This window comes from Natator depressus, chromosome 1 (genome assembly GCF_965152275.1).
Source record: "Natator depressus isolate rNatDep1 chromosome 1, rNatDep2.hap1, whole genome shotgun sequence".
Lineage (NCBI taxonomy): Eukaryota > Metazoa > Chordata > Testudines > Cheloniidae > Natator > Natator depressus.
The window spans coordinates 116,774,901-116,799,614 of record NC_134234.1 but is presented as its reverse complement, the minus strand read 5'-3'; the positions used below and the strand labels follow the sequence as shown (position 1 = coordinate 116,799,614).

The 24,714-nt window shown below is 42.6% G+C and overlaps 1 protein-coding gene across 1 annotated transcript; it reads left to right on the top strand.

Moving 5' to 3' along the window:
* The first annotated feature begins 11,848 nt into the window (after positions 1-11,848).
* NMS (neuromedin S) lies at positions 11,849-19,050 on the top strand. Its single transcript, XM_074945311.1, has 10 exons — positions 11,849-11,971; positions 13,195-13,250; positions 13,953-13,998; positions 14,478-14,539; positions 14,632-14,658; positions 14,740-14,793; positions 16,453-16,527; positions 17,538-17,573; positions 17,970-18,011; positions 19,012-19,050. Exons 1-10 carry the CDS (start codon positions 11,899-11,901, stop codon positions 19,048-19,050), a joined length of 510 nt encoding a protein of 169 aa, XP_074801412.1. The 5' UTR covers positions 11,849-11,898.
* The last annotated feature ends 5,664 nt before the right edge of the window (positions 19,051-24,714 follow it).

The following is a 24,714-nucleotide window of genomic DNA, read 5'->3' as shown; positions in this document are numbered from 1 at the left end:
ATTCATGACCACCATGAACATGAGCTACCCCTCTAGCAGTGAGCAGAACAGCTGCAGGGCCCCTCCAGTAGTGCTGTGCCAGCCTCAGGGCTGAAGCAGTGGCCCTTGAACTCTGAGCACCATATGCAGAGGTGTGAAGAACTGGGTCTATGCAAATACAGAGCACACCCCATCCCCATTTGATCACAAACTCCTAGCCTAGTTGGAGATGGGATGTGCTATGTTCAGGGGATGCGGCATTCTTGGTGACTGCTCTGGAGCTACCCTTTCTGCAGCCCAAGCAGAACCGCAGTCCCACTGTAATGGGAGCCTTCCACAGCCCCTACACCGCTGGGCAAATGTCACATAAAATTAAGTGAAGTTGCAGTTGCAAATTGCTCCAGTGGATTTCAGGAGACTTTCACTCCCATTACAGAGAATTTTTAGTCCATTGTAATCTATTTCCACTGTGCTAATTTCCTTGGAATGCAGCAATTAACCTAGGAGGTGTAAATGGCTGCATTCCACTGGGATTATCATTTTTCTGCCTCTAGTTGAACAGAAGACAAAAAAAAAGGTCTTTACCCAAGGGAAGGCACACACTATTAGACTGGGTGAAAAGAGACATGGCTCTATTCCCAGCTCAACCACAGATCTTTTGTATGACTGTAGGTATGTCACTTTGCCCTTGTTTATCCTCTCACTCTTTATCTGTCTTCTCTATTTAGACTGCAAACTCTTTTGGACAGAGTATATCTTATGTTTGCACACACTGTGTTATTTCATACATATTACAGTAGTGCCTAGCCCCATTGTGCAAGTGTAATACAAATAATAAGTATTAATAATTGTCCTGTAAAAAGCAACCCCAAACATATAGCTTTTCAAAAGGACCACTTCCTACACTGACATTGTGACCAATTAGAGCTGGTCAAAACCAGGGAAGCATGTTTCTTGAAAATTGTTGAAAGAAACATTTTGTTTGTTTTTTCAACATGTTTCATGATATTTTTCATTTTTTGAAACTTTTTCTGGTTTTTTTTAAAATGTGTTTTGGTGGGGGAAAACCTACTCACTTTCTTTATTTACACACACACACACACTTTTTCCCCAGTAGAAAGAGTGTGTGTGTGTGTGTGTGTGTATACACACAAATAGATAGATAGATAATATGTGAGAGAAAGTGGAATTTTCCCACCCCCCCCCCTTATACTTTTTGTTTAGGAATTTTGTCAAAACATGAACGTTTCACCAAAATTCAAGTTTTCCTGCAAAATTTTTTGCTTTAGTCAAAATGTCATTTTTCATCTAAAAAACTTTAGCAAAATTTTGACTGACTCTACTTCCAACCCTTTAAAAAAAGCTATAAGTTAGAATAGGAAAGACTGAAACAAATAGGAAAGTGACTATTCAGTCTCTCCATAAATAAGTCTGTACTCCGGTGCTTATCTGAAAAATTGTAGTTTCAATTTAATGAATGTTAGTAATAGTTATAAATCTGTGTGGATGGATATGGAAGGGATGTGGTGATCTATCAGGATCACGCCTTTAGAAGGAACTCCCCATATATCCTTCCTAACAGCATCCTAGGTCCTTTCTCCAAGGGAGGGATTTAAGTCCATGCTTAAGTCCTGGCCTACATTAGAAAATGTTACCAGCATAGTTATGTCGGTTAGAGCTGTGAAAAAAAAATCACACCCCTAAATTGATATAGTTATGCTGGCAAAAGCCCTGGTGTAAACTCAGTTATACTAGCATAAAAGTGCTTTGTGGCATAATTTATTCTGTCTGGTGACCTGGTGGCAGACATGATGGTAAAACTCGCACGTTCGGTCCTCTCGGTTTTCAGCTGGCAGTTGTTGTCAGACAGGTTGATGCCATTCTCCCCCCCTCCGCACCCCCAAAGTCTTTTCTTTTAAGGCACCACAAAAGGAATGATCAGTTTACTAGCACATCCTCTTGTTATTTAGTCCCCCAATTTCTGACACGCCAATTTTGGTACATTGATTTCTCATCCCACACGTCTCTTGTTCACTTGACATGATCATATAAAACAGTCCTTGAGTTCTATTCATGATGTTGGGGGCTTAGGCAAACTCTAGGCCTATATATCGAGTAAGAGTCTGTCAGGCTTAATGCCGGTTGAACATTATTACAATTAAGTTGAAAAAATTGCAGTAAAAACTGTATTTTTTTTTCATATCTGTACATTTGTGCTACATAACTTTCATGTGGCTGGGACAGACCCCATGACAACAAGAGCCATTAATCATTGCTGAGTTTCGCTGATAGAGATGGTTACACCCTGTCATAAATATAAAGGGAAGGGTAAACCCCTTTAAAATCCCTCCTGGCCAGAGGAAATCTCCTCTCACCTGTAAAGGGTTAAGAAGCTAAAGGTAACCTCGCTGGCACCTGACCAAAATGACCAATGAGGAGACAAGATACTTTCAAAAGCTGGGAGGAGGGAGAGAAACAAAGGGTATGTGTGTCTGTCTATATTTTATCTTTGCCGGGGATAGACCAGGAATAAAGCCTTAGAACTTTTAGTAAGTAATCTAGCTAGGTACGTGTTAGATTATGATTTCTTTAAACGGCTGAGAAAAGAATTGTGCTGAATAGAATAACTATTTCTGTCTGTGTATCTTTTTTGTAACTTAAGGTTTTTGCCTAGAGGGGTTCTCTATGTTTTGAATCTAATTACCCTGTAAGGTATCTACCATCCTGACTTTACAGGGGGGATTTTTTTTTATTATTTCTATTTACTTCTATTTCTATTAAAAGTCTTTTTGTAAGAAAACTGAATGCTTTTTCATTGCTCTTAAGATCCAAGGGTCTGGGTCTGTAGTCACCTAGGCAAATTGGTGAGGCTTTTTACCAAACCTTGTCCAGGAAGTGGGGTGCAAGGTTTTGGGAAGTATTTTGGGGGGAAAGACGTGTCCAAACAGCTCTTCCCCAGTAACCAGTATTTGTTTGGTGGTGGTAGCGGCCAATCCAAGGACAAAAGGGTGGAATATTTTGTACTTTGGGGAAGTTTTGACCTAAGCTGGTAAAGATAAGCTTAGGAGGTTTTTCATGCAGGTCCCCACATCTGTACCCTAGAGTTCAGAGTGGGGGAGGAACCTTGACATGGTGGCATAGTGGTGGGATTAACCTGAAATTGTTTTGAGATCCAGTTGAGATTTTTTGAACTAGAAATACAGATTTTAAAAAAGGAGATTTTTTTTTTCCTTTGGAAAGGAAGTCCAGAAAGCAGCTTGTTTTTCTCTGCTTTGTGGCCAAGCAGAGACAAAAGGGGATTATCTTTGTGAATTGCAGGTTTTCTTTGCCTGGAGGCAGGGTACTTAACTCCTGCAGGGAAATTCACAGTCTTCCAACCCAGAGTTTTTTTTTCCCCTAAAAGTAAATAGAAGGGGGGGGTGTTCTACCCATTTGCCTGGAGACAAAAGTGGCAGGGGTTTTTTTTTTTTTGGATTTTGATTTTTTACAAGGAGCACAAGTTTAAAAAGGAAACTTGTTTTTCCTTTGGGCTGGGTAAACAGGTTTCCAAGTAGTTGGAAGTTTTGCTTTGATTTGGGCCCAGAGCAGAGACAAGGGAATTGTCTTTTTCTGTAGGCTGACAATCACTATCAGAGAATAGGTATTCTATTCCAGCACAGCAAAATTTTACAGCCAAGTTTTGTTTGTTTATTTCTAAACCTCGGGTGTAAAGTTAGTTAAAAACAGAGAGGTTAGAATGACAAAATCCGCAGCTCGACTACAGCTGGAATTAGCCAGATTTCAGGCTGAGGAAAGACAAAGGGAACATGAAAGACAGATAGAACTCATGCGGCTGAAGAAGGAGGAGAAGGAAAAAGAGAGGAAGCATGTGGAGGAGGTGGAGAAGATAAAGGCTCAGCAGAATATACCAACAAACCCTAGCAATCCTTCTCCAGGTACCACTTCCCATCCCAGAAAGTTCCCCACCTACAAGGCAGGTGATGATACTGAGGCCTTCTTAGAAAACTTCGAAAGGGCCTGCCTTGGGTACAGCATCTCTACCGACCAATACATGGTAGAGCTGAAGCCGCAGCTCAGTGGACCCTTAGCTGAGGTGGCAGCTGAAATGCCTAAAGAACACATGAACAAGTATGAACTGTTTAAATCCAAGGCGAGAGTCAGAATGGGGATAACACCCGAGCAGTCTCGTCAGAGGTTCAGAGCCCTAAGGTGGAAACCAGACGTGTCATTTACCCGACATGCCTACCACATTGTGAAACATTGGGATGCCTGGATATCAGGAGCAAGTGGTGAGTCTCCAGTAAATTTGCCCTTCCTAATGCAAATGGAACAATTCTTAGAGGGTGTTCCTGAGGAAATAGAAAGGTACATCCTAGATGGGAAGCCCAAAACTGTAATCGAGGCAGGAGAGATTGGAGCCAGATGGGTGGAGGTGGCAGAGAAGAAAAAAACTGGTCGCAGTTGGAGCGGAGACCAGAAGGGACAACCCCAGACCACACCCTATTACCGGGGGCCGCCCAAAGCCCCACCTACCTCCCAAAGAACCCTCCAGACCCCTTATCGTCCCACCACCCCATTCTCCAGCAACCCTCCTCGCCCCAGTGACCCGTCAGCTGGACGATGTTTTAAATGTAACGAGCTGGGGCATGTAAAGGCCAACTGCCCCAAGAACCCCAACAGATTACAGTTCATTGCACCGGAATCACACCAGAGGTCCACAGGCCCAGATACCTCCCAGATACCCTTGGAGCGGAGGGAAACTGTGAGTGTGGGCGGAAAGAAGGTCACCGCGTGGAGGGACACCGGAGCACAAGTGTCAGCTATCCATGCTTCCTTAGTGGACCCCAATTTAATCAACCCAGAGATCCAAGTGACGATTCAACCCTTCAAGTCCAACTCTTTCGATTTGCCTACAGCCAAGTTGCCTGTCCAGTACAAGGGCTGGTCAGGAACGTGGACTTTTGCAGTCTATGATGATTATCCCATCCCCATGCTGTTGGGGGAAGACTTGGCCAATCATGTGAAGCAGGTCAAGAGGGTGGGAACGGTCACCCGCAGCCAGGCTAAACAAGCCGTGAGGCCTAGCTCTGTTCCGGAAACTTCTATCAGGACCCGGTCAGAGGTGATGGACCCAGACCCCAGGCCAATGTCTGCAACAGCAGTAGTGGATCCAGTCCCAGAGACCCAGACGGAACCAGTCCCAGAACCGGAACCAACCGAACAACCAACACCAGACCCATTGTCAGCACTGAATCCAGTACTTGCAATCTCAACACCAGAGGGCCCCGCCGACCCTGAACTGGCAGCAGCCGATAACCCGACACAAGAGGCTCAGCCGGAGCCTGAATCCCAACATAGTGCACCAGCGGAGAGCGGTTCACAGTCAACAGAAACAGCTCCATCCCCTATATCGCTTCCAGAGGGACCAAGCCTAGGTCCACAATCCAATGAGGAACTGATGTCTCCAGCATCAAGGGAACAGTTCCAGACCGAACAGGAAGCAGATGAAAGCCTCCAGAGAGCTTGGACGGCGGCACGGAGCAACCCACCGCCTCTCAGCTCTTCTAATCGATCCAGGTTTGTTGTAGAAAGAGGACTTTTATACAAGGAAACTCTTTCTGGTGGACACCAGGAAGACTGGCATCCTCATAGACAGTTGGTAGTTCCAACTAAATACCGGGCCAAGCTCTTGAGCTTAGCCCATGATCACCCTAGTGGCCATGCTGGGGTGAACAGGACCAAAGACCGTTTGGGGGGGTCATTCCACTGGGAGGGAATGGGCAAGGATGTTTCTACCTATGTCCAGTCTTGTGAGGTGTGCCAAAGAGTGGGAAAGCCCCAAGACCAGGTCAAAGCCCCTCTCCAGCCACTCCCCATCATTGAAGTTCCATTTCAGCGAGTAGCTGTGGATATTCTGGGTCCTTTTCCGAAAAAGACACCCAGAGGAAAGCAGTACATACTGACTTTCATGGATTTTGCCACCCGATGGCCGGAAGCAGTAGCTCTAAGCAACACCAGGGCTAAAAGTGTGTGCCAGGCACTAGCAGACATTTTTGCCAGGGTAGGTTGGCCCTCTGACATCCTCACAGATGCAGGGACTAATTTCCTGGCAGGAACTATGAAAAACCTTTGGGAAGCTCATGGGGTAAATCACTTGGTTGCCACTCCTTACCACCATCAAACAAATGGCATGGTGGAGAAGTTTAATGGAACTTTGGGGGCCATGATACGTAAATTCGTAAATGAGCACTCCAATGATTGGGACCTAGTGTTGCAGCAGTTGCTCTTTGCCTACAGAGCTGTACCACACCCCAGTTTAGGGTTTTCCCCATTTGAACTTGTATATGGCCATGAGGTTAAGGGGCCATTGCAGTTGGTGAAGCAGCAATGGGAGGGATTTACACCTTCTCCAGGAACTAACATTCTGGACTTTGTAACCAACCTACAAAACACCCTCCGAACCTCTTTAGCCCTTGCTAAAGAAAACTTACAGGATGCTCAAAAAGAGCAAAAAGCCTGGTATGATAAACATGCCAGAGAGCGTTCCTTCAAAGTAGGGGACCAGGTCATGGTCTTAAAGGCGCTCCAGGCCCATAAAATGGAAGCATCGTGGGAAGGGCCATTCACGGTCCAGGAGCGCCTGGGAGCTGTTAATTATCTCATAGCATTCCCCACCTCCAACCGAAAGCCTAAGGTGTACCATATTAATTCTCTAAAGCCCTTTTATTCCAGAGAATTAAAGGTTTGTCAGTTTACAGCCCAGGGAGGAGACGACGCTGAGTGGCCTGAAGGTGTCTACTACGAAGGGAAATGTGCTGGTGGTGTGGAAGAGGTGAACCTCTCCATGACCCTTGGGCGTATGCAGCGACAGCAGATCCAGGAGCTGTGCACTAGCTACGCGCCAATGTTCTCAGCCACCCCAGGACTGACTGAACGGGCATACCACTCCATTGACACAGGTAATGCTCGCCCAATTAGAGTCCAACCTTACCGAGTGTCTCCTCAAGCTAAAACTGCTATAGAACGGGAGATCCGGGATATGTTACAGATGGGGGTAATCCGCCCCTCTGAAAGTGCATGGGCATCTCCAGTGGTTCTAGTTCCCAAACCAGATGGGGAAATACGTTTTTGCGTGGACTACCGTAAACTAAATGCTGTAACTCGCCCAGACAACTATCCAATGCCACGCACAGATGAACTATTAGAGAAACTGGGACGGGCCCAGTTCATCTCTACCTTGGACTTAACCAAGGGGTACTGGCAGGTACCGCTAGATGAGTCTGCCAAGGAAAGGTCAGCCTTCACCACACATCTCGGGCTGTATGAATTTAATGTACTCCCTTTCGGGCTGCGAAATGCACCCGCCACCTTCCAAAGACTTGTAGATGGTCTCCTAGCGGGATTAGGAGAATATGCAGTCGCCTACCTTGACGATGTGGCCATATTTTCGGATTCCTGGGCAGACCACCTGGAACATCTACAAAAAGTCCTTGAGCGCATAAGGGAGGCAGGACTAACTGTTAAGGCTAAGAAGTGTCAAATAGGCCTAAACAGAGTGACTTACCTTGGACACCAGGTGGGTCAAGGAGCTATCAGCCCCCTACAGGCCAAAGTGGATGCTATCCAAAAGTGGCCTGTCCCAAAGTCAAAGAAACAGGTTCAATCCTTCTTAGGCTTGGCCGGTTATTACAGACGATTTGTACCGCACTACAGCCAAATCGCCGCCCCACTGACAGACCTAACCAAAAAGAAACAGCCAAATGCTGTTCAGTGGACCGAAAAGTGTCAGAAGGCCTTTAACAAGCTTAAAGCGACACTCATGTCTGACCCTGTACTAAGGGCCCCAGACTTTGACAAACCGTTCCTAGTAACCACAGATGCGTCCGAATGTGGTGTGGGAGCAGTTTTAATGCAGAAAGGACCTGATCAAGAATTCCACCCTGTAGTGTTTCTCAGCAAAAAACTGTCTGAGAGGGAAAGCCACTGGTCAGTCACTGAAAAAGAATGCTACGCCATTGTCTACGCTCTGGAAAAGCTACGCCCATATGTTTGGGGACGGCGTTTCCACCTGCAAACCGACCATGCTGCACTGAAGTGGCTTCACACCGTCAAAGAAACTAACAAAAAACTTCTTCGGTGGAGTTTAGCTCTCCAAGATTTTGATTTTGACATCCAACACATCTCAGGAGCTTCTAACAAAGTGGCTGAGGCACTCTCACGTGAAAGTTTCCCAGAATCAACTGGTTAAAATCGTCCTTGAGATGTGGAAAATATTGTTAGTCTTTATGTACTTGGTAGTATATTTAGAGATGCATGTGTCTTATTAACTCTGTTTTTCCTAGAGCTCGAGGAAGAAATCCCAGCCAGTGTTTCACCCTAGCTGAGATTTGGGGGGCATGTCATAAATATAAAGGGAAGGGTAAACCCCTTTAAAATCCCTCCTGGCCAGAGGAAATCTCCTCTCACCTGTAAAGGGTTAAGAAGCTAAAGGTAACCTCGCTGGCACCTGACCAAAATGACCAATGAGGAGACAAGATACTTTCAAAAGCTGGGAGGAGGGAGAGAAACAAAGGGTATGTGTGTCTGTCTATATTTTGTCTTTGCCGGGGATAGACCAGGAATGAAGCCTTAGAACTTTTAGTAAGTAATCTAGCTAGGTACGTGTTAGATTATGATTTCTTTAAATGGCTGAGAAAAGAATTGTGCTGAATAGAATAACTATTTCTGTCTGTGTATCTTTTTTTTGTAACTTAAGGTTTTTGCCTAGAGGGGTTCTCTATGTTTTGAATCTAATTACCCTGTAAGGTATCTACCATCCTGACTTTACAGGGGGGATTTTTTTTTTTATTATTTCTATTTACTTCTATTTCTATTAAAAGTCTTTTTGTAAGAAAACTGAATGCTTTTTCATTGTTCTCAGATCCAAGGGTTTGGGTCTGTGGTCACCTATGCAAATTGGTGAGGCTTTTTATCCAACATTTCCCTGAAAAGGGGGGGTGCAAGTGTTGGGAGGATTGTTCATTGCTCTTAAGATCCAAGGGTCTGGGTCTGTAGTCACCTAGGCAAATTGGTGAGGCTTTTTACCAAACCTTGTCCAGGAAGTGGGGTGCAAGGTTTTGGGAAGTATTTTGGGGGGAAAGACGTGTCCAAACAGCTCTTCCCCAGTAACCAGTATTTGTTTGGTGGTGGTAGCGGCCAATCCAAGGACAAAAGGGTGGAATATTTTGTACCTTGGGGAAGTTTTGACCTAAGCTGGTAAAGATAAGCTTAGGAGGTTTTTCATGCAGGTCCCCACATCTGTACCCTAGAGTTCAGAGTGGGGGAGGAACCTTGACACACCCCTTAAGGGAGAGAGTGATCAGCTAATACCCAGTAAAAAGCAACATGTCCAGAGGAAACTCCTTGTTTCTCAATACAACAGGTAGGAACCAGTTTACGGGACAATGGAGAAGGGGCCACTCCCACCCAAGGATGAGTTACAAAGGATTACATCATGGACCCTCCTCCCCCTTACCGTTGCATCCATGAGCCCTAGGGTCAGAACAGTCACATGGCTGGGTTTTTGGATAAAAGCTGCCTACTGAAAGGAAATAAGGTTCTTGTTACCAGACTGGATCCTAAGAGGCGAGGACTTTGCCAGGTAAAGGACCCAGAGCTGTCACAGCTGGGATAAGCCTCAGAAGCTGAACCTATAAGATTTTGTGGCTTTGAAGTTTTATGAGATAATAAGCTAAGTTTGTGTCTTTATCTGTATTCTTAGCATTGAGCAAATCTCTCTTGCTTCATTTTCATTTAATTAATAAAGCCTACAAAATTTATTAGAGGATCAGACTGAGCACTGCCTGGGTGGGTAAAGGAGGGAGATCTAAGGAGGAACTGACCTGTGGTATGAATCTGGTCCTTTTGGAACAGAGGAAGTTGGATTTTCTGGGATGTCATGGTAAAAGGTCCTAATATCACAGGCTCCACTTACTTGGTGTCAAGAGAGAGTGGAGATCCCAAGGGGACTGTTTAAACTCTATATTGAGGCTGGCAAAAGCCTAGGGGGTTAATAAGCAATGTGGTTAGCTGCCATGTCTAAGGAGCTTGACCCACAGCTGGCACTGGATTAGCTTCACTCTTACTGAACAGTCTGCCCTTAAGTGGAGCCCACGATCTTGAGATACAATATCAACAGGCTTTTTTGTTTGGATTAATTTAGTCTTTTCTGTCTCCTTTTGCACCTTCTCCCATCAGCATTTATTGTTACAGGTCAGAGTCCATGCTCTACCCTGAACTTCTACACTGCTATTTTTACCCCCTTAGCACGAACCCAAGTTAATTGACCCAGGCTCTGAGACTTGCTGCTGTGGGTCCTTTTGTGAAGTGTAGACATACCTATGAACTTTCATTCACTTTTTGCAATCAAGCACACAATTAGGACAAATTTGTAGCCCCAATTATTACAACTTCACTCTGTTTCTCTCTGTCCCTCCCTCCATGAATTGTCCTCACTCACTGACCCCCAATTAATCCTATTTCCTCTCCTCTATCTTCCTAGTTCAGCCCTGCTTTCTGTCCTCTACACATAGTTGGGCTCAATTCCTCCCTTATTCTCTGGCTACGTTTATCTGTCTACCTCCCCTCATGGTGTTTCTCCCCCTCAGACTGGGCCAGGTTCACTCCTGGTGTAGTCAAGTCAATGGAATTACACCAGGGATTAATTTGGATTGCTATGTATCTCTCTTACATTATGCCCTCCACACTAGGTTCTCCCTCTCTCCATTCCCATTCCATCCTATTCACACATTAGCTTTGCCTCCTGTGTGGAGCACTGCCCATGTAAAAACAAAATGAGGTAATAACCTTCATTTTTAGGTCCCTGAATAGAGGAGGGGCTTGTCTGATCTATTGGGCTGGTCTGCAATGGAAAAATCCATTGTGTTAGAACATGAACATTGTTAACTAACACAACATCAGTTATAACCTAGCACACAGTGTAAACAGGGACGGTCACATTTAACATCACATCACTGGTCAGCACTTGCAAGATGCCTGTAGGACTCAATGGACTTGGTTCTCCACCACCTTGTGCCTCATGTAGTTACCTTGCACATGGAGTGTCGGATGGGTGTAAACCACTACTACATCAGAATGGTAGCATTTTATACCCACTTGTAAAGGACTACGCTCCCTTACAATAGAAGAGACTGTTGTACACTCTGATTTAATAATCCCTGGAAAATATTTCTACTTGTGACACCCTGGAAAATAAAGTCTGCTTTTTCATTTAAAAGAATGGGAAATTTTATATAAGACAATTATTGTCTTGTCAGTTTTATTAAGGAGGCCATCACTTGCATCCATAGCTATTTCATGCCTAGGTTTTATGAAAATTTTAAAGTCTTATTCAAAAATTAATCAAAGAACTGCAAAATGATTGTAGTTTACTTTTCCTAGCAAACTTTCACTGAACTCTGATTCTGCAGTAGACAGACCAGTTTGCATGTAATGATGAGAAGATGTTTGTGATGCAGCAGTAATGTATGTAGTATAGCCGGTTTGCATGAGAGCAGTTTTCCTATAAAGCCTCCTTTATACAGAGGGGGGCAATGCGGATTCCAAACTTCTCCATTCTGTGTTCTTGGAGCCTTGACTACTGGCTGAGGTCGCGTTGCAGAGAGCTTTGATTTGAGAGATATTGCTGCATAAATAAAAGCACAGCGTGACACGTATGACTGAGAAAACAAGGCCCATGCAAAGTGCTGATTGGCTCCCCTTGCAATGGGATACAACTTGTTACAAATACACCTCTCCAGTTTGGACCAGTAGCCCACAGGCTCAGCATCCTCCCTGCCATCTGAAGTCTGATGTGAAATGCTCAGGTCCTGGGAAAACAACCAAAGTCTGTCCCCAGCTCGAAGGAACAGGTGGCTGAAAATGAAACAGCACCCTTCTCCCTTCCCTTGGATCTTCGCTCTCTACTGCTTCTGTGCTCTACAGTTCACCCCAGGTAAGACCCGATCTCTCCCCATAACTGCCTCCTACGTACCTGATCGATGTGGATAAAGAATAGTCACTCGATCAGGGACTAATACAGAAAGCGTAACTCATTCCTCTCTCCCTCCCTCACACTCCCGGCTCTGCTTTGCAGTTGGGAGAAGCTAGGCTCGCTTCAGACGGGGAGAGCAGTTGTTCCAGACTGCCCTGAACCTGGTCTCTAACATCAAGCGCTTGTAAGGAGCAGAACGTGCAGGGCTGAAGGCGGCAGATAGTTTAAACAAAGGACATGGCTATCGGCGTCCTTCCTCCAAAACCAGCAGCCGCAAAAGACCGGAGCGGGTTTTTAAGTTCTCGTTTGAAGTGAGCAGGGCAGGAGGGGGCTGGGTGGCATGCCCCTTACCAGGGAGAGACAGGAGATGCTTGATGAACGGGGGGGCACTGTTAGTAGGTGCACAATAGGTTCTTATAAAAGCGACTTGAACATGAGAAATGGACATTTTCACTAAGCCCCGAGGAAATGGTGGGCAAAGAGGGAATGAATATAGCTCTGGCACCAGAGCCTCAGCTGGAGTACGCCCCAGTTCAGCGGAGCTGCCCCCATTGACACCAGCTGTCCGTGCCAGGGCTGGGCAAGAGGCTAAAGCGAGCAGGGAAAGTTTGGGGAAGAGAAGGCTGGGGACTGCCTCTTCCGCCGGCGCCTCTGTCCAGGGTGCTGAAGGGGGGGAACCTGCTCTCGCCTGCGCGCCCGGGGCGTGCCCGGGACCCCGGCGGTGTGCCCGGCCCAGAGGACCGGGGGACTCGGCAGCACGGCACATCCCGGGAGCAGGCCGGGGCGCCCGAGTGTGTGTGTACACTGCCGATAGGCGTGGGCGCTGCCCATCCCGACATCTAGATCGGCAATGTCGGAGGCCAGGCCAGGCGGGGGGGTGGGGGGGGTGTTGGGTTATTTTTGTGCTCTAGGGTTTCACATTGGAAGGATACTTTTTTTTTTTTTTTTGCTTTGTTGAAAAATATTTTTAAAGAGAACGAAGCTAAGCATCTCTGCTAAACCCTCTGGCCCAGTGTTTTAACCCTGGTCAGGTTTCATTTGTACCCGAGCTGTTGGCCGGTTATAGCTGCCTCGTGGTCTTGGAGAACCCGCTCCCTGAATTTGTACTGAGGTAGCTTTCAAATGCAGGGCACAGTCACCCCCTTCTAGTGGAGATTATATCTGTGAATGCTTTATCTCAATAGGGTTTCCTCAGCCTGTCTCCCGTTCTCTGGATGCGCCAGAGGTTCCTAAAAGTGAGGTAGGAAACGTTTTCATCACATGGCAGCCATAAACTGGAAGCGTGTTCATAACGGTGCAGGGCGCACTGAAACGCGGCTGAATTACCATTAGGGGCTGAGAAACCCCGAATACGCTCCATCCTTTTCCGGTTAGTCAGCGGCTAAGGATGCATTATTAAAAACCCTCTGCTCCCATTCTAACAAAACACACACGTAAACGTGCAGAGTGGAAGACTAATGGGGGTCAATTCAGGAGTGGGTCTAGGGGCTCACCTGTGCCTTTTGTATGTCATTGGCTATGCTGCAATTCTCAGAGAGAAACAAGTTTGGTAGCACTTACATGGGTTTTACTAAGGGAATAAACAAGCAAATAGGACACTAAACAAATATACTGCTGACTAATTTAACTTACAATTTCCCTAAACTAATTGAAAATATAAGACAATGCAATGATCAAGTCTAGGTTACAGTTGAGGTTGAATTGATAAACCAATGAATTAACAGTAACATGAAATGCGGGAAAGTCCACTTGATCACCTCCCGGCTAGTGTATGTCCCTAAAGCAACCTTTTGCGGCCCATTTTAACAAAATATACACATTAAGAGTAAGATATCTGAGCCGGGAAAGGCCTTGATAGAATATTACTAAAGCTAAAGTTTCTCAGGCTAAAACACGGGTTTAAGTGTATAACTGACCTTAATGTCTAATCTTTATTTTTAAGCTGGCACTGTGTTTCAGTCAGTGGACAGAACTGTCTAATCAACTGATAAACTAATTTAACAATTTATTGAAGTGACTCTACTCTTCCAGGTACATTGGCTAGTCCATAACAATTAAACTTAGTTCAAATTAAAATGATCTGAAAAGATAAATAGAAATGTCTCTTCCGTCTCCTCCAAGGAGTTGAACAATCAGCTGTAATGAGGTAGGTGGTTCTGCTGGCCAATGTTCTATTTTCTCATGCAATCGAATTTCGCTAAATGATACTAAGTATTTGTTTTGTATGCAGCATAGGATTATGCTGACATAATTAATATACTATCAACTTTTTCCTGATAGAAAATATAATGTAATTTTTTATATCTGGTAGCTGCAGGAAGATTTACTCAGGAATAATGCCATTGGCTTCAGTAGAATTACTCCTGGTTTAAGCTGTTGTGAGATGAAAATCAGGCTTCTTACCTCAAAAGTCATGTACAAAACATACCATAAATGAATGTATGTTTAAAAAAACTATTTTTCTTTTAGATCTCCAGTAAAGCAATGGATCTTTGTAACGCTATTTTTAATAGCATGCAGATAGATGAGGTAAGGTCTAAAGATTTTCTTTCCTTGAAGAAAACTTTCCCAACATTTTGTCTAACCAAATAGAATTTGACTATCATCGTTATCTTTACTAGGAAAACAACGAGGACATATATAAAAGAGTAAGTATTTCTCCATCTTAGTAATATATGCATAACTTAGATTTGATAAGACTATATACTAAAATTGCTCTTTTTATGCAGTTTTTATTTCACTACTCCAGAGTTCAAGAACCAACATATCCACTTAAAACTGGGGTCAGTATTTTAACATAATCATCACTTTTGCATAGCGTAAATGTGTGAACAAGATGCTTACTAAGTCTATGATTCAGCAATGTACTTACGCAGATGCCTAACTTTAAGCATGTGAGTAGACTCATTCATTTCAGTGGGGGTGTCTCACATGCTTAAGTACCTTGCTCAATTATCTATAAAAGTTCAGGCCTCTGAGATACTGAGGCCCTCAACTCATGTTGATTACAGCCAACGTAAGGATCAGCTCCAAAGCCATTTTTTCCTAGTGCACTTTTTTGGTTAATGCTAGCTATTCAAGAGCTTTACTCACAAAAATTACAGAGCTCTTTGAACCCTGTTTATATCTGAATTGCGTTAGTCAGAAAAGGATAAAATGCACGATGATTATCGAGTTTCAGACAATCAGTTTACTCAGATCACATGCAATGACTTTAAAATAATTACAGGAAGTGTTTTAAAAAGGGGCTTCTCTATCTTTTCTATACTTGTCAGTTTCTTTAGCTTCTAATTCTGAGCACATTTGTTTGAAACATTTGAATAAAAAAGCAGTACAATATTTACATTGTATTCTAATTGTACAGCCCTCCCCCCAAGCAAAACGAAAACAAAATAAAATCCAAACAAACACCTTTTAGACCTTGACTGTGTAGTAAATACATTTAATACAATGTTAGCTAAACCACAAACCCCCAAAATGCTGATTAGGGGTTTTCCAAAGTCAGCTAGAAATTATGGGTGGAATCCTGATCCCATTGAAGTCAGTGGTAGTTTTGCAGTTGACTTCAGTGGATCCAAGATTTCATCCTATCTGATCATTCTTGAGGCCTGGAAGATGACCCATATTGCAGCTTTCCAAGCGATGTAACTGACCTTTGCCACATAGCAGTTTGTGGCCAGGTTTCCAAAATGTGGTCTATTTGGGGCCTTATCAGAATCTATAAGAATGGCTTAGCACCAGGATTAGGTCCAGCTCTGAGGTGTGGAGGAGAGATTCTTGCAAACTCTAAACTTTTGTCCAGCTTCACAGATCTATTATGATATGAATCTCCCTGTCTCTGGCCCACCTGAACTTTCCCCAACACTCTGGGAACTATGGGCTAAATTCAGCCTTAGCATAAAATGCCATTTCTTATTGAATAGATCCTCCTTTTACATGGTCCTATGAATTTGTGGGGTATCATGTGGATTAGAGTTTGATTAAGGCATTAAGATTATATCTTAACACAAGGGATGACATCTTTGCCCACTGAAGTCAATGGCAAAATGCCCAGGATCTCACCCAAAACGTGTAGCGTTTCTTAAAGTCACCTGAAAGAGCTGGGTAGAGAGTTTAGTTTCTCCCTCCAATTTTTGTGTAAACTTTACAGCTGGGGTTTTCAAAGGAGCCCAAGGGAGCACGCACATCTCATTGAATTTAGGTCCCTCTCTCGACTAGATTCCTTTGAAAAATTCAACATATTATTATTACAAAGCTCTGTCAAGAAGCTCATGTTTTGCAGTGATTCTGCACTAAAATTAATTAACTTGTATTATAAATAAGTCTGATTTTTGAAGCTGCAGGCTATCAAAAACTTTTAGTCAGTGACTATGTTTGAATGTTTTGTGTCTCATTGATCATCTTAATATAAAACTAGTGTTCGCAATCTCTCTTTGTTGTAGTCTTCCCCTGTGCATCCTTTAATGCGCCTTGCTTCAAAGCTCTCTGAGAGAAGAATGAAAAGATTCCTTGATCCCGTATGCACTTGTTTCTTCCATAGTATTTTATGGCACTAAATGTTAATTTCAGTTGTTTTATAAATCATTGTCTTAATGTTCGAACCTTGAACATCTAACAAAGGAAAATCCCCTTGCTTTATATCCTGTCCCTAGCTCTCCTCTTTCCTTCTCTATTTTTTCCTTTTTTAAATTTAAATTCCTTCCCTTTTCAACCTCTTCTTCCCCTTTCTTCCTCTCACTGTCTGTTCCTCATTTTCCAGCCCCTCTCCTCCTTTATTTTTACACCCTTGCTCTCATCTTCCATTTTACTTACTCATCTTTAAATCTTGTGCCTGATAATTAAATCCAATCACTGGTGCAGCTGCTGCTATCACTGATCTCTGCTGATGCTATTAAAAGGGTCTTTTCCATTTAAGGTCCAGTCAAAGCCAGTGGGGCTGTACAAGGGGTTGTCCTTGCAGATCAGATTGAAGAATCAGAGCCTTCATCGACACCGGGCTTGAGCTTGCTGCTGCTAAAGTCAATGGCAAAACTTGCATTGACTTCAGTGGTGCAAGATTGGTCCCACAATGAGCTACCTTCTGAAAAATAAGTACAGCATGAGCTGAGTTTAGTAGCAGCAACCCAGACTGGATTTAAAATAAAATCAGTGGAAATCTTAATGATGGGGAACCAACCTCATTTCAACAAGGCAAGAAAAATCAATATTACTTCGAATCCTGGTGAATGCTGTTCCTTATGTTCCCTTCAGTTCAAGCACTGCATTGTTCTCAAGAGCATGAGTGTCTAATTTGAATTTCAGTGACAAGAATGTATTTACCTTGAAATCAGTTAAAGTCATACTTAAAATAAAGGCAGAAAATTTTGAGTTGCTTCTAGATTTCCTGTAACTATCTGATTTGTGTTTAAAATTCTCACTTCCAAAAAACAAATGGATTGGAGCGATGTACTTAACCTGTCCTAGAGGATTATGAAAATCCCATGACCAGCTGGATATGTTAAAACTGATACGTGCTATCACCTTACAGGAACCACAAATTGCTGCTGCAGAGTTTATAAAGAAGGTACGTTAACTTAATTTAGATTTTTTTAAAGATCGGAGACCACAGTTGCTCTGAGCTAGCTCACAAGCTGCTTCTGAGAGATAATCAATCCCTTCTAAACCAGCCTTCACGCTATTTTCTAGAGCCCATGCAGCATCATATTTAATTATGGCATTTTCATATATTTACATCAGACAAAATGGATGGTTCTTGACAATGCCCTCTGGCTGTTAACGTTTAATCAGTAGTCCAGGTGAATGGGCACTGGGGACTATCAGTATCTAGTTATTTGCACACTGCTGAAAAGGCTCCTGCATTACCGATGACAACAGCTCTGACAATGACACAGAGACTTGTCAATATAGCCATACGATAGTTTACAAATATTTTGTTAATGGGTTGTATTTTATTTTACAGGATAGTGCTGGTACCATGGGACGGCCTTTTTTTCTTTTCAGGGTATCAGATTTGTCTTTTCCTTTTTACAATTTTGAATCATATACAGTTTCATGTGTCCATAGAAAACAATATAAACCTGTTTACATCTAAAAATTCTTGCCTGGTATTCTATAGACGCTGCCGTCTAAAGTCATTGCTTGAAAAGCTTAGGGAGTCAATGTGGTGCTGGGGTTAGAATAAAAGGTCTATAAAACTGTGAAATCCTGGGCAGTAATGGATTAAAACTTTCTGTTGCACAGGAGTGACCAGTAAAATGTTAGGCCTTGAGCTGTTCTACCTAGAGATAGGAAATAAACACTTGGCCCCAACCCTATCAGACTGACTAGTGCACCGGCCCTAAATTCAGCAGAAAAACATAAGCATTAGCAGTGCTCTGACTAAATGATCCGATTACCACACTCCATGCACAACGGAGTAAAAAAAAATAGAAATTATGAAAATAATCTGTGGTTAATTTATTTCTCATTGTGACTGTTGGATCTTTGCACAAAGTAAGTATCTTGCTGATCCTGTTCTAACCCAGATTCAGCCAGTGACACACTATATTGACCTGGGCAAAATATTTTTCACACGCCTCTAGCAACACAGCAAGAAAAATCAGTTAAAAAGAGGCCCTGACTATAACCTGGGCCCTGGTTTATCAGGATACTTAAAAATGTGCCTAGCTTCTAACCAGGTCAGTATTCCAAGTGATGCCAGTGGAATGACTCACATGATCAGAGTTAGGCATATGCTTATGTATCTTGTTGATTGGGGTCAAGTTGCTGCATGAAAAATTAATTAGATTCTTCAGCTGTTGGTCCAGAGGCTGACTGAAGACGTTACAGACTGTAGGAATTCACCCACCCCATAGATAAGTCCTATTTCCACTCAAGACCCATCACCCATGTGTGGTAAATTTGGAACAAGATTTTATGAGTTTCCTAAATGCACTATGGGAGTCATCCCTTGCTGCGTTTACTTGTCTGACCTCAATATGATTATTTAATTACATTTTCAGCCTAGAAATGGAAGAACTATCGAAGACGGTGGTGAGTAGGCCTCTGAAAGGTGATTTTAAAAGGTTTCATTCTGTTTACTCAACAAATAATAATCTTTGACAGAGAAAGTGTTATTTAGAAATAATTTGTTACATGCCTAAGCCCCTTTACTGCTAACTGCTCTGCACAGGGACAGGTGTCTGTCTGCACAGAACCACTTGAAGGATCAGGGGGTCTTATATATACTGTAAACAAGCTAATTAAGTTGAATTTTTTTATAAAGTGGGCTCATTATAACTTTAATGCTCTGTCAAAGAGGTAGTAAAAACAAATGTTTTATGCTTGTATTACTACCTCTTTGACAGAGCATTAAAGTTATAATGAGCCCACTTTATAAAAAACTTGGAAATACTGTTATTTACAGTACTGTTATTTACAAGTACAATACTATTCCAAACTTGGAAATACTGTTATTTACACAACACCCAAAAGCATGTGAGGTGCTCCACAGAGATAAATATAAAGACAAGATCTCAGTCCTGAAATGCTTATAATCCAGAGCCACCTGATCCTACATCAGAACCCACTAACATGGATCCTTGCACTCATATGGCGTTCCATTGACATTAGGATTGGGACCTAATTTTAGATGAAAAACAACAAACAATGGGGGGGGGTGAAGAAAGATAATGGGTTATAATAATAATGATAATATGTGCTCACTCGGCTTCAGTGTGTTCACATCTTGATTGTTCTATTAAAGTCATGATTAGGTTTTAATGGTCAATTAAGTAGATATTTGTCTATACAGGAAACCACATGCTTTTTTCCCCTCCCACATCCTCTCCCAACCCTTCTGAACTTTTCAAAAGAAAGGGTCACTATTTTCTGTTTGTGAATTATCTGCTTCCACTGCAAGGGATAATGCTCTTAGGAAAGGATGGTGACTAGAGTGACAGCAACAAAAAAAAATCTACAAAAATATACTTTTGATATTAAACCATTTAAGGAAGGAACAAGCCATGAATATGCTAGTGGTTCCCAAACTAGGGGTGCCACTTGTTCAGGGAAAGCCCCTGGCAGGCCAGGCCAGTTTGTTTACCTGCCACGTTCACAGGTTTGGCCGATCACAGCTCCCACTGGCCACAGTTCACCACTCCAGGCCAATGGGGAGCTGCGGGAAGGGCAGCCAATATGTCCCTCGGCCTGCACTGCTTCCCGCAGCTCCCATTGGCCGAGAACGGAGAACCGCGGCCACTGGGAGCTGTGATCGGCTGAACGTGCAGACACAGCAGATAAACAAACCGGCCCAGCCCGCCAAGGGCTTTCCCTGAACAAGCAGTGCCCCTAGTTTGGGAACCACTGCACTAGCCGATCAATGGAGAGATGTGGAATGACCATGCCTAGAACTTTTTGGCAAAATAATTCTAACCATGGTTAGTGTAAAACATGTTGAAACACTCTGGGTGAAATTCACCCTATGTCAGGGCCAACAGAAGGCATATGGCAACAAATAAACCCCACTCAAGTGTTACTGTATGGACTAAAGTGTGCCTTACTGCTATGCCTCCTTTAAGTTTTCACCCACTGGGCAGTGTGTCTTCTAAAGGGTCAGCTTAATGGGCTGCAAGAAAAACACTATGCTCCCAGCCTTCAAGAAGAAGGCCTCCTAGATGGTGGTAGGCCTTGGTGATGAAGGAAAAAAAGTGTGTAGGGAGGAAGGATTCATAGTGTGAGTGAAAGACCTCACATGTTCAGATAAGCATCCTAGACTCTGGATAGTTATTCAAACTTTTTGAGGTTCATCAACTATTACTTGCAGGGGCTAAAATTTTGTGCCATTATATTTCTAGCTTTGGGATGGAACTGACATACAGAACTGAATTTTTTCAGTACATCATTTAAGAGCTCATCACAAAGTATAGTCCTAATTTGTGCTAATTTCTTTCAGAATTCCATGGAATATGAAGCTCATGGGTTGACTTAACAGCTTGAAGACTTGATTTATACAAAGAAAAACAATCCTGTTGGACTATGTGTCTATTGTTTTAAGTGACTCATTTGACTAGAGGCTACTGTTCCATAATAAATTTGCAGTCATTAATTATTTTGTACTTCTTTACATCTTTTCTTTGTCAAGTTACACACACTTGTGGTCACTGAGCAGTTATCAGCCTTCTTTATGTTACACTCCTTTGTCTGGCTCCAAAATAGAGTTCTTTATTTACAGGAACCAAATCAAATGTATTAAGGTAATACAATGAAGAACCATTCTCAAAATGTTTCCTCTATCATCTTTTTATGTAGATAAGCTCTGTTAGGATTATACATGATCAACATGCCCTTTTTATGACTATGCAGTGTGTTTTGTTTAGGATTTGAGGTACACATTGCTCTACCGCAAATTGCACAGCACAACATCATTTTCATAACTGAATTATCTTCTCCAAAACAAGAACAAAAGGCGGATCATGATAACTGATAGGTTCAAATCATCTACTTTGAGTGTCACTAATCAACGACAATTGTTATTGACTGACAGTATCTGACCAAACAATTTGCCAAAATGGAAACTGTGGTCTCCCTTTTCCACCCTTCCCCTACTAGGCATCATAAAATATACATCAGGGACCAAATTATGAGATGTCCTTGTCCCTGTGCCTCAGTAGCTCACAGCTGAGAATACGAGATTCAGGATAAACTGCTGAGAAATAGGGCAGACTCACCTCAAATTGGTAGTTATTCTATCATTAGATTATACCAAGCCAGTAACAATAGCAAACTTCTGTCTCATCACACTGAAGCCAGAGGTGCAGTCTCCTTAGGCCTTCCAGCCCTTGTCTCACCATCTGGACACTGGACTCTATGATGAGTGGTTACTGAAACCAATTTAATTAAATATAGGGTCCTTCTAATCCCAAGAGATCATCCACAAAGCCAGGTCAATATATAACCCAGATCTTATCCAATAATCACACTACTGCCAATCCTTTAGTAACTAAAATCTAAAGGTTTAATAATAAAATGCAAGAAGGAGAAACTTATAAATGGTTAATAGATCATATGCATACACATAATTGCAAACTCCTTATATCAGGTTTGTAGCAGTGATGGAATAGTCTGCTAGCTTGTAAAGTCTCTCTGGTAACTTCCAAAAGATTGGAAGGCCCTCATTCCATAGTTCAAAAGTCCCCTTTTAGTTGTAAATCAGAGAATCAGGGCAGGAAAGAGGCAAAGTGGAGATATCTCGGGGGCCTTTATATCCTCTGCCATGTGCCTGGAAATTTACCATCTCTGTTTGTGGAAAAGTTATTGAGCTAAAATGGAGTCCAGAAGTCACATGAGCATATCACATGTCCTTACATGCTTTAAAGACTCAGAGGGACAGCCATTGACCATATTCTCGCTCATCCACAGGAAGAGGTGTCTGCAAAACTGATTCTTCTTAATCAATCTTGAATAGGCCATTCACAATGGGCTGGGAAGGCTGGATGTAAACTACCTTCTAGGTGTTACTGCAGGAACAAACACATTTGAGATACAGATATATAGCCAATATTCAAAACTTCAGCTAGAGTGAGGATACATGGATTTAACCAGCATAATGCTATTTGATAGACTGTAACTTTTTCATTGACACTTTACATGATACACTTTGTATAGGATTTGTTGCAACTGTAGAACAAAAATACAAAGGGTCATTCTCAACCAGACAGCATTGCAGTGCTGAGCATCTGAATGTTCCATTGAAGTCATGGTCTTTTGGGTCTGTCCAGCAGCTTGTGGTATTTGTGCCCTGAGAAATAGTCAGAACTAGAGTTGAGAGGGACTACAATGCTAGATGAATTGTATGCATAATATTAAAATATGTGGTTACTTGATCACAGTGTACCAGTACTTTCATGGGGAGAAACTATCAGGTATTAAAAGGCTCTTTAATCACGTAGAGAAAGGCATAACAAGAACCAATGGCTGGAAACTGAATCCAGACAAATTCAGATTAGAAATAAGGCAGACATTTTTAACAGTGAGGGTGATTAACCATTAGAAGAAACCACCAAGGGAAGTGGTGGATTCTCCATGTCTTCAAATCTTTGCCTTTCTGAATAAAATACACTTTAGCCAAACACAAATTTTTGAGTTTAATAAAGGAGTAATTGAATGAAGTTCCCTGGCCCACGTTATACAAGACATCAGACTAGATCGAATGATTCCTTCTGGCCCCAAATCAAACTGATTGTTGACAAATCCATGGTAATTCATATTTGAAAGGATCATTTGAACTACTCATATACAATTCTAAATTAACTGTAACCACCACAGGGAAAATTTCTGTGGACTGCCCAATGAAAACCTTTGCTCTCTGAACAGTGACAATCAAAAAAGCAAATATACCAAAGGAAATGTGAGGAGAAGGAGAGAATACTGAAAATATTAAAATGCCATGACTTAAATTAATATTTCACCTTCAGTTAGAATATTGTGTTCATTTCTGGTCATCCTTGCTGACAGAAGATATAACAGAAATAAAAGGGCTTCAGACACTTGTGATCAAAATGATCAGAAGCATAGAAAGATTTCGTAGGGAGACAGACTGAAACCATTGGTCCTCTTTTGGTAAGAGAAGAGACAAATAAGAAGGGAGATGATAGAAATACTGAAAAATAATGAATGGCGTAGAGATAATAAATTTGGTGTTCCTATTTATGGTCCCATAATAAGAGAACAAAGCAAGACATTTGATTAAATTGAGAGGCAACACATTTAAGAAAGTAAAAATAAACTATTTTTATACAACACCTAATTAATCTGTGCAATTCATTGCCAGAGACATGAGTTTAGTAGCATTACAATATATTAGGTATTTATGATGAGAACATCAACTATTATTCAATAGATTCAAGATATATGAACAATAACTCATGCTTCAAGTTATGCACAAACCACTAACTGACAGAGGTTCGGTAGAAAATTCTCTTATGGCCAGGTTATTCCATATTTGTTCACTATGGAATTGCTTGCACCTTCATTTTAAGCTCCTGGTACAGAGACTGGATACGGGGCTACAAGGATCAGAGCTGGTATGGCAATTTCTAGGTTCCAAACAAGCATGTTTTTAAAAAAGGTCTGCCTATGTTATCCTTTCATGTATTTATATTGATCAATCCATTCAACAAACTATCAATTAAAATTCTTCACCACAGCATCTTTGCTAGATTACTAAATTCCATTATGTTGCTGCACACAAATAAATACTAGGAAACATTATTTTTAGCATTTAGCATTTATACAGTGTACTACAGGGGTCTCAAACACGTGGCCCGTGGAGTTATTTCCTGTGGCCCACCACAAGCACTGACTCCACTGGCAGCCAAGCTCCCCTCACCCCCTGCCCTCCCTCCTCCCCCACCCTGAGCATGCCACGTCCCTGCTCCTCCGCCTACCTGCCAGTGCTTCCCGCCACCAAACAGCTGTTTGGCATCGCTTAGGACTTTCCAGGAGGGAGGGGAGAAGAGCGGGGATGCGACGCGCTCAGGGGAGGAGGTGGAGAAGAGGCAGGGCCAGGGCGGGAATTTGGGGAAGGGGTTGGAATGGGGGTGGGGAATGGGTGGGAAGAGGTGGGGCAGGGGAGGAGCCTCATGGAAGGGGTGGAATGGGGGCTGGGCCAGGGGCAGAGCAGTGGGCTTTAACTGAAGTAATTCTAAAAGTAAATGCGTGTTTTG

Bases quoted from the DNA above. Each gene is read 5' to 3' on its own strand.
- NMS (XM_074945311.1), top strand. From the start codon at position 11,899: ATGAAACAGCACCCTTCTCCCTTCCCTTGGATCTTCGCTCTCTACTGC. The intron at 11,972-13,194 runs GTAAGACCCGAT...TTATCTCAATAG, and splicing joins TGCTCTACAGTTCACCCCAG to GGTTTCCTCAGCCTGTCTCC. The intron at 17,574-17,969 runs GTACGTTAACTT...TTTATTTTACAG, and splicing joins CTGCAGAGTTTATAAAGAAG to GATAGTGCTGGTACCATGGG.